Here is a 9,737-nt window from a genome sequence, read left to right on the forward strand (position 1 = left end):
AACAGCTAGTTAATAATAATAATAATAATAATTAGTATTATTATTGTTGTTATTTTTTAATTGTTGGATAAATGTTGATTGAAAATGTTCTATTTATAAATTTTTATATAATAAAAAATATAGAAAATTTTATTCTAATTTCTGGTTTCTATTGGCGCAACTTTAACACAATTGTTTATTGAAATAATTTGTGGTCTTCAGCATTTCTATGGCGATCATTGTTGAGTTAAATACACGCTTCTTCTGCTAAATGAATTATGCATTTATTAATTACGCACCAATTAATTACACCTATACACTCCCACTGTCGGCTGTGACTTCGTGCTTACGAATGACATGTCTGTCATTCGTAAGCACGAAGTTACGTAGATCAAAATCGTCAAAGGTGCGTTAGCTTCATTTTACTAATAGTCAAAATTTTGCAGACTATATTCATTGTGTTAGTATTGTCACACTAAAAATAGTTACACTGTGTTTGAACAACTAAAAGCCCATCAATTTGTTTATAAGGAGACATCAGTAGGAAGAATATAATTGAATCAAAACAATGTAATTTTTTAAATTAATTAAAAAAAAGTAAATAATATAAATCTGCAATCGTTTAAATGGAATTACCTTGTCCGATCGATGAAACTAAAATTGCAATCTTTTAAGTGAATCAAGTTTTTTTTTCTCCCCGTAAACATTTAACTGTTTATGGATCGATAAAACAAAAATTTTACATTATAACGGAGCAGACACGTGGCGAATTAATTGATGCGGTTGCTTTATATCGGTAGCGTATGTGCGTGACACAAACCGCACTTCGATTATAAACTTCAATACACGGCTACGTATGGACTCAGTATGTGAGATGTCTCCAACGATCAACTTCTACCTCTTCTGGATAATGGCGAATATCCGTAACGTTCTGGCATCGTAAGATATTTCGTATTATTTACATTATTTTACATACATTACATTTGTTTACATTTAGTGGACACTCTCTCTGTCACCTGTAGCATTAAATGCTACTGGCATGAAGTACTTCTCTTTTAATTAACCCTGCTTCGCATACGCTTTGCAGGTAGTTATGATTACATAGTCACGGTCGTTTGATTTTTTTACTAAAATAGTTGATTTTTTTTAATGATACTGCTCCCTATTTCTATAGTAATAAACATACAACGCTCCCACTCCTTCTAAGGATCTCGATCCGTCTGTATAGATTCTGTATTTATCCCGATAATTGTATTTCTTTATATTTATTTTATCCCATTCATATCTTAATACAGGCGACCCCCCCTATAACACGGGTTCCTATAGTTCGGAGTACGGCGAAAAAATTGCGACAGTATTTGTACAAACATGCTAAAAAAAACTCGTATAATTCGGTAAAACGTCATCGCCGACTCGTGTCGCGACAGGATTGGTCGAATCTAGACCAATAGTGAATATTGTACAAACCGTTGAGTTTAAACGACCTACTAAAATCTATTTATTATTTAACGGCCATAAAAATTATATTTATATTAATGGTGTCTCCAAAGTTCAGCGAATTTTTCGCAAAAGAATAATTTATCAGGAAGCACGCTAGCGCCATTCGATGACAAGCTCCGCGAAGAAAACAAGCTTAAGCAATGGCGTCGTCGAACGGTGCACACTCGGTAAGTAATCCTACAATTTTTTGTTTATAGCACAGTTCATACGGATTATTCCCAAAAAATTATACGTATTTTGGAAATGTTGAGTGGAATTAGTTTAGAATCGATTAATTTTATGGAAGAAACCTTTCAAACAGCCGTAGTCCCTAAACTGCATACGTGACTGGCTGGACTCGTAGAGAATGGATTCATAAAAACCGGAACGTATTACTGCGTTATATGGGGGCCGACTGTAATTTTTGGTGTTGCTTCATATCTGCTTCTAGCTCGTCCTCTTTTTTCAATAAATTATTATAAGTTTTGTTTCCTTTTAATATATTTCTTGTGTCACTATGCTGTCGTATTTCAAATCCAGAGGCATTAGGCCCGCCAGTACACAGAGTGCATCGTGTGATGTAGTACAGTACGCTCCAGTAATTCTTAATAGCATTTTTTTTTTTTTGTAGGCTATTTATTTTCTGTTTCATATGTGTCAACTCCACCCTCTTCCCCCGAATTTGGGCAGCATATGTGACAATTGGGATTACAGCACCTTTATAAATATGTGTTAAAGCCCTTTCACCTATACTGCATTCTTTACGTGCTACTTTCGCTATTTCTTAAAATAGGTTACTCACTTTTTTTTTTAATTGTTTCTAGGTGTTCATTCCAGAAAAGTTTGTTATCTATTGTTACTCCTAGATAGTTGATTTGCTTTACATATTTAATCGATTTATTTTTCATTATAATTGTGGGTTGCGTGCTTGCCACTTTGCATGTTATAAAGGCTATGGCGTTTGTCTTCTCTGGATTAAATTTAAGTTCGTTTGCATTTTCCCATTTCTCTATTTTATCCAGTATATTTTTACATTTTATTTCTATTTGTTTTTTTGCTTTTTGGTGAACAGACGACCATTATATTGTCAGCAAATGCTGTTATTTTTGATTCTGATAATGTATTGATTTTCAAGAGATCGTTTAATAATTAATTAATATAATTGACCAAAAAATGGGTCCCGTATTATTTACACTTATCTTTGAATACATCCTGCACCAATGCACATTACTGATATTTTCCTAAAATAACTATGCGTGCTACCCCATTTATTTAGATGGCCAGATGGCCGAGCGGTCAAGGTGACAGCTACCGCTCTGGGCATTCCTTGACCTGTCCGGATCGAATCCGGACAGGTCAAGGAAGGCCCAGAGGAAGAAAGCCTCTTATAGCAGGCGCAGACTAAGAGGGCCTCTTAGTGCCCACAGGGTGGAAAGAGTAAGAAAAACCCTTTTATTTCTTATTAACATATGTATTCTGTGTTAAATATTAGATTTCAGGTCACAAACTCGTCTATACAGTTGCATTAAGTAACCTATTATATAAAAATCATGCAATTTCTTTATATAAAATTCTATTATACTACACTTTTTATAATAATATTTTTCAATTGTCCTTCTTCCCAGTTGTTACAGATGAAAGAANGGTGTTTATAGGGAACTTTTACTATTTTTTACGGATACCGGTAGCAATTTTTTCGTAGTTTTATAGGAATCGTAATTATAGGGACCATAATTATAGGGGGGGGTCGACTGTAAATACTTGGAATACACCCACAAAATAAAGCATCTGTGGAGAAACAGATTAAGTTTTTTCTTGCACGGGAATCAAGCTGCATACACTACGCAAGTCTAGAAATACTAGGGCTTCACAATAGCGCATTTGTCATTCTGTGGAAGGATGCTCTAAGTACATGTTGTAGTCAGGAAATTCTTAAACACAGATACATACAATAACTGCACATGCTGCAGAAAAAGTTGTTTGCTTTGACCTTGGTTCGGCACAGCACTAGGTACATATATTTAATGTACTGTTATCGACTATGAAGTCCGTCAACACTAATTTTTTCAAAGGCGTTTTAAGCATTTATTGATATTAAAACATTTTATTTAATAATATGTTTAATATGTAATGACATAGGTTTGAAAGTGAAACCCTGTTGTTTGCATTGTAAAATAGTTAACAGTCAGTTTTTAAATTGTATATAATGACTCTACACTAATTCTCCTTCATTTCTGAAAGTACAGTTTCATGTAGGAGTGTTTAGTGATGTCAATTATAGAATGATGCATGGAAAACTAAGGTGAGGAACACCTGTATGTATACTGGTGGATTAGGAAGAAACTATGATGCTAGGTGAATGTTTGCATCATACAAAAGATTTTTCTTGTCCTTGTTTTCTTTCATATCTGTGCAAAAATGTAGAGTTTCAGCTAAAATTCAAATAAATGTATTCTTTGTTGTAGCAGACATAACCTTAAAAGTGTTGGTCAGGTACAAGGTATTGTAAAATATCCTTGCATTTTATTCCATCGTACAGTATTTTCTTGACAGTTAAAACTAATTTATTTTAAAAGTGTCATATTTATGTAAATGTATTATGGTATTACTATTTCTAGCTAATTACTAACTTTTCTAACAGAACATGTGGACGGAGATCCCGCCGATGAAGACGTCGAGGGCGGGAGCCTGTGTTGCCACACTGAATGGAAAATTGATAGTGATCGGGGGGAGAACGCTTTGTGAGGACAATGCTGCTCCCATTACTCTGGACACAATAGAGATATACGATCCGGAGACGAACACCTGGACCGAAGGGCTTCCCATGCCGACCAGCCGTTGCGAGGCGGCGGTGGCAGTGTTATAACCGCGACCAACACCGCCTCCAATTTTGATAAAGTCTTTGAGAGATGCGTGTCAGATTTCCATCCGGAGGGAGACCGCTCGAAGAGTCCTTTTGTTTCCCGTTACCATATTTAAACTGCTAATCGGCATATATATTTTTTTTCTCGTGCAATGTTACGTACATAAGAAAAAAAAACAAAAACAACAAAAAAAAAATTAATAATAATGGATGTTGCTAAAATTATACAAGTCTTATTTCGAAGCATAAATCGGTTGTGTTGTCCTTTGTGTAATTCTTAGTAGGTGCATAAATGATACGAGGGAGTAACGATCGTCATACAAGATCTCTCTATATTACGTACTGTCGGACATTCCTTATAGAATAATGGAAAAAAAACAAAAAAAATCAGGTTACATAATCAGTACAAAAACAGATAACCATAGTTACAATTGTGTCTCTTGTTTAATTGATCTAAAATTCTTTTTTGTTAGTTTTAATCATCAGTTTATATGTGAATTTTCCTAGAAATCGATCGAAAGTAATCAACTATACTATACTTGGAAAGTATCAATGTAATAACTCATGTTTATATTAAACTGTTATGTTTTATACACCAGAAACTTGTGTTATTACTTTTAAACAAATTGCACCAGACTCGTGTAACGACAAAAATTTATTGAAATGAAAATTACGATCTTTCGTTGACGCGCTCTCGTACAAAGATTTTTGGAAGTTACAAATTTACTTACGAGGAAGAGCCGATTTGATATTTACAATGTGAATTACCATTAGTGTGCGGATCTACAAATATTTTTAAAAAATCGAACGTTGAACATGTAGAGATTGACGATAAATAAAACCTTAAATAAGCAAGACAAACTTACAAGACAATTAAATATACGGACGACGAGAACTTGTGAAAACAAAATTTCTTAAGTACTCAATGCTATCTGACTAGATTTTACACTATTAGTAGTTTTAACAGTCCAGAACTTGCTCGACGGAACGTACATAACACATCTTGTCGATTAGTAAGAAATGACAATGCACGCACAATTAATCACGAGTACGCTTGCTAAGGTTTTTGGTGAGTTATCTAGCATAAAATATATGATAATTTCTACACATGAGCAAAGCTGTTTATGCACATCTAAAATCTCAAATGTCTAAACAAATAATCTTGGTTGCCTAAAAGAAGTTGGAAGTGTTGCAAAACAGTCAATTTGCAACCGTTTGGCTACAAAATAACTAAAATGTTTTACATATGTTAGTACTATTTTGTCGAAGCACTTAAAATATGCACATTGTGGTCAGTATTTAAACGAGGTGAAAACTTTAATTTTGTTTTTTTTTTTTTTTTGCTGCTTCTTGACACGGTGCTTCCCATCCTTTGCATTCTTACAGCTGGAAAAGAAAGGTAAGATATAGATTACGTGCATCATTTACAACTGCATGCGAGAATATTACTTACAGTTAGGTCCAAATTAATGTAAGACTACTTCAGTCTTTCTTCCTTCCTGCATCCATTCTTCCATCTTTAGAGGCATCCATTTTGGCGGGGCTGCTCTCTCCTTTGGCAGAAGAGATGGCCCGACTGAGGGCATCCCAAATTCCACCCATGAAAAGTGCACAGAACAGATTTTCGAACGGGAGGAAGGGATCGTGAATGCCCAGCAGCATGGACGACAGCTTAAAGTAGACAAAGAAGATGACGATTCCAAAATACACGAGAGCGTGAGGAGCCGATATGAAGTCTGTCTTCTTTTCCAGGACAAAGATGACGGAAGCTGCAATGCAGGCTTTGGTAGAGCTGCAAGAAATAACTTTTAAGACAATGTCTGATTTTGTGAAGCAGATGACGGGATGGCATACTTACAAACTGGTTTGCATGAATTCTATGGCAGTCGGTGTCCATATCCCACGCATGAGTCTTTCAAAAATTTTCAGGAAAGCCGAGCCATTACCTTTTCAATGTATAATCAGCAAGCGTAAGAAGTGCGCATTGTAAATTGCAGAAGCAGAAAGCATCGTTTGTTCGGTCTATAAAAAAATTTAACGTACTCACCCTTGATCGCTCCAATAATTATCATAATAAGGTAACCATTAGGATAAATTTTGGCAGCGTGCATGACCCCGTCGTGAACTTTCTTACACCTCTGGACTTCTTTCAGGGCGGCAAACACCAATTTCACCGGCAAGAACTTGCAGACTTTGTAGGCCACGTCGAACGGAGAATAGAACATGAAATACCTTCAAGAAGCAAAAACCCGTGAGTAAGAGCCGACGCGGACCGCCAAAAATAAAAAAGCGTAAACACCGACCACACCGCCGTCGCCAGCAACAGCTGGTTGTTGGTCTTGAATGGGGCCAGAACGGGCTCTCCCAACAGAAAATTGGCCAGCAGAGATCCCGCAAAGATTGACAGCATGGTGGAAAACCAACAGGCAAGGGGATGCTTTCTAGAAAATACATGTGAACCTGGGGGAGGGGAAAAGTAAGATATTTTATTTAAATGAAAATTTTTTCTTTTATTTAAGGACGATTACACGACTCGCGACCTTCCAGCATTCTTAATCCCTTTGTAAAAACTATAATGTCTGGAAAGCTGGCACGGTTACCACCATTAAATTAGTCTATATATAAATATTTTTCTCATTGTTGGAGAGAACAGAACAGGAAACTTTCCATTTTTAAACTTAGTAACATTAGTAATTAATGGAATTTGAGTCAATTATGCAAATTGATTTCTTAACCAAGTTTCCTGCAAATTTTTGGGCCATTTGCCGTTTAATCTATGCAAACAACACTTTATTATATATTTAATAACCTTCAAATTAACATTAAAAATTAAAATGTACACATGCACATGCTAAATATAGTTTGATCAATAATAAATGATTTATTATTGATGAAGTGTAAGTTTTAAAACTGAATTTTTTAACTTTCAATTGTTAACATGCCAAGAATACATTTTACAAATAACAAAGCCTTTTCTGAAGCAAAGATTTGTTCGAGGCACTAACGAAATTCTCTATAGTTGACTCCCACTTCGCCGTTATCTCGTGCCCCGCCGTCCTCTAGCGTGACTGACAATTCCACTAGCTTTCGACACATGCCCTCCCGCAGAGTCCCAAATATCTTGCAAATCCGTGAAAAGCGAGTTAAAAAATTTGGATTAGCGCGTGCGAATTCGTTGTCTAAGAAACGGCTCAGTTGCACGCCGCATGAGTCGTACACTTATTAATACGCGCGTGGGGTAGCGTGGGTATATGCCATTTTATCAGTCCCTCGACCGTCAATGCATAAATCATCTCGTAAGTAAGTAAATTTCTGCGTATTAAGCGAAATTTAAAATTTAACACAGGAAACGGGCAAAAGATCCTTGCAATTAGACAGATAGTAATGAGATTTTAATAGGACATTAAATAAAACTAACAGGTTACAAGTTTACGAGCGTTCTATTTTTGAATGGACCTATTGTTCGACTATTGTCTAGTCAAACGGCTGGTTAGCGCAGATTAGTAGCTCTTACGCGTCTTAAAATTAGCCAGTTTATTAATAAATCGACGAAAAGGACGCTTTTCTTTGTAACGAGCTAAAACCATATGCAAGAATTAGTAATTACTTCCAACGCAAGAACAAAGACACGCAAAACAAACGGGCATTTCGAGAATTGCAGGTACCCCGAACGTCAAAAACATTTTGGCAGGTCGTTACGTAGAATTTTTGGCAGGCAGAGTCTGGCGTCCCGCACGCGTCTAACGGGATAATTTCCCCATACGTATTTCCGAGCCGAAGTGCGGCACGGCTCGAGAACCACAAGCCAGCCGAAGCGTACCGTTGTAAGAGAAACACTACTAAATCAACCTAAAAATAGACAATACGGTTATGAATCAATAGAGGTTACTTCTAGTTAATTTACACACAGAATTATATATAGAAAAATGACTTAAACCGGAATTTAAAAGCAAAGTAACCATAGAAGAGAGGAAACAACTTTTTTACAGTCAAACGTTAAAGTTAATTTAAGGAAAGTCAAAAAATTGGCAGATTCTCTTGCACTTATGCCAAATTCTAGAAAGGAAAGACGAGATTTGTGGACGAGTTATGCATCAGAATTTAAAAAAAAAAAGAAGAAAGGAAGCGAGGATAAGGTGTAGTTTATGGAAGAGGTAGAGAAGCGGGCAGACAGACAAACAGACAAACACTCACCTCCCGCCAGATCATCTCTCAGATAGAGACAGGTGATGATACAATGAGCCACGTCGAAATAAGGATACATTTTTAATTTCGTTACTTGATTGGCTAACTCTAGAAATGCTTCGGGATCCATCTTTATTTCTTTTATTCGCCTCGATATATTTTTGTATATAAACAATCGATCTGGAGGAACGGGCCGCAGAAGGAGAAGGGACACCGAGACTGCGCGGAAGATGAGAACTATCCGCGATTGGACGCCCTCTGACGGAGTAAATACACGTTTTTCAATTTATATTTTTTTACGTTCGGATCGAAATTTTGTAATTATTTATTATTATTATTTAATTATTATTTTAAAAATATAAAAGTTCCTTCCACGCTTAGAAATGTTAACGGTTTACTGTTGAGATTTTTGTATTTTTTTTTAATTAAGAGATAAACTGAAACGGACTCCTGGTGGTGGTAATTGGAATGAAAGGTAGATTTTAATAAATTATTAATTAATATTTTAATTAATTCGAAAATAAATCGGAGAATTATATTGGAATATAAAAATATTAACTATAATTATTAATATTAATAAATAAAGTTTTAAAAGTAATACATCTGGTGAAACAGACCGTAAAGGAATGAGGTACTGAGACTGCACGGAAGATGAGAATTAGAGCTCAACGCCCTCTAACGAACGAAAAGTTTTTAATAATAATAATAATAATAATAATAATTATTATTATTATTATTAAAAACTTTAATAATATTGATAATTAATAATTGTGTTTAGTGTGTAATACTCGGTTTAAACCGGTGGCTGTGTACTATGCCGGACCAGAGTCAAGTCATAGCAACCAAAACAAATTAAATAAGTGTGTCAGTGTCAGTATTCAGGAATTTCCTAACAATATGACATGTATTCAATATAGTGGCCTTCTGTAGTGTGATGTATGTATTTCTATTCAATTGTAATATTCCCAGGCTTTTGTGTAGTGTGTGTGGTATCACACCTGTACAGGAGAGAACAACAGGTACAATAAGCACCCTATCCATCCTCCACAGATGCCTTATTTCCTGGGCGAGTTCTGTGTACTTGCTAATTTTTTCAGTGCATGTGTTTTGTACATTGTGAGTGTTTGGAATGGCTATGTCTATAATGTATGTGATTTTATTGTGTTTGTCAATGAGTGTGATGTCTGGTCTGTTGTGGTAAATTGTTTTATCTGTGATTATGGCTCTGTCG

General features: G+C 35.5%; 3 protein-coding genes across 3 annotated transcripts in view; 2 read left to right on the forward strand and 1 right to left on the reverse strand.

Annotated features, from left to right (window-relative positions):
* Positions 1–4,914, forward strand: part of LOC111624932 (actin-binding protein IPP-like) — a 73,793-nt gene extending 68,879 nt beyond the window's left edge. The window contains exon 6 of the mRNA XM_023367922.1: positions 4,100–4,914. Within this exon, the coding sequence (XP_023223690.1) occupies positions 4,100–4,324 (225 nt within the window). The 3' untranslated portion in view covers positions 4,325–4,914. The remainder of the gene's footprint in view (positions 1–4,099) is intronic.
* A 733-nt stretch (positions 4,915–5,647) lies between these two features.
* Positions 5,648–8,756, reverse strand: LOC111624934 (trimeric intracellular cation channel type 1B.1-like). The gene is made up of 6 exons (XM_023367925.1): positions 8,516–8,756; positions 6,625–6,781; positions 6,369–6,553; positions 6,180–6,267; positions 5,775–6,113; positions 5,648–5,707 (listed from the first exon to the last, which is right to left on the reverse strand). The coding sequence occupies exons 1-5, from the start codon at positions 8,634–8,636 to the stop codon at positions 5,804–5,806; spliced, it is 861 nt and encodes a 286-aa protein (XP_023223693.1). The 5' UTR covers positions 8,637–8,756; the 3' UTR covers positions 5,648–5,707; positions 5,775–5,803.
* Positions 8,738–9,737, forward strand: part of LOC111624933 (glutamate-gated chloride channel-like) — a 17,136-nt gene continuing 16,136 nt past the window's right edge. The window contains exons 1-2 of the mRNA XM_023367924.1: positions 8,738–8,823; positions 8,937–8,981. The gene's annotated coding sequence lies outside the window, so the exon portion shown is untranslated. The remainder of the gene's footprint in view (positions 8,824–8,936; positions 8,982–9,737) is intronic.

The sequence above is a fragment of the Centruroides sculpturatus genome, unplaced genomic scaffold (genome assembly GCF_000671375.1).
Source record: "Centruroides sculpturatus isolate CEXI.00-Female unplaced genomic scaffold, Cexi_2.0 scaffold365, whole genome shotgun sequence".
NCBI classification, from domain to species: domain Eukaryota; kingdom Metazoa; phylum Arthropoda; class Arachnida; order Scorpiones; family Buthidae; genus Centruroides; species Centruroides sculpturatus.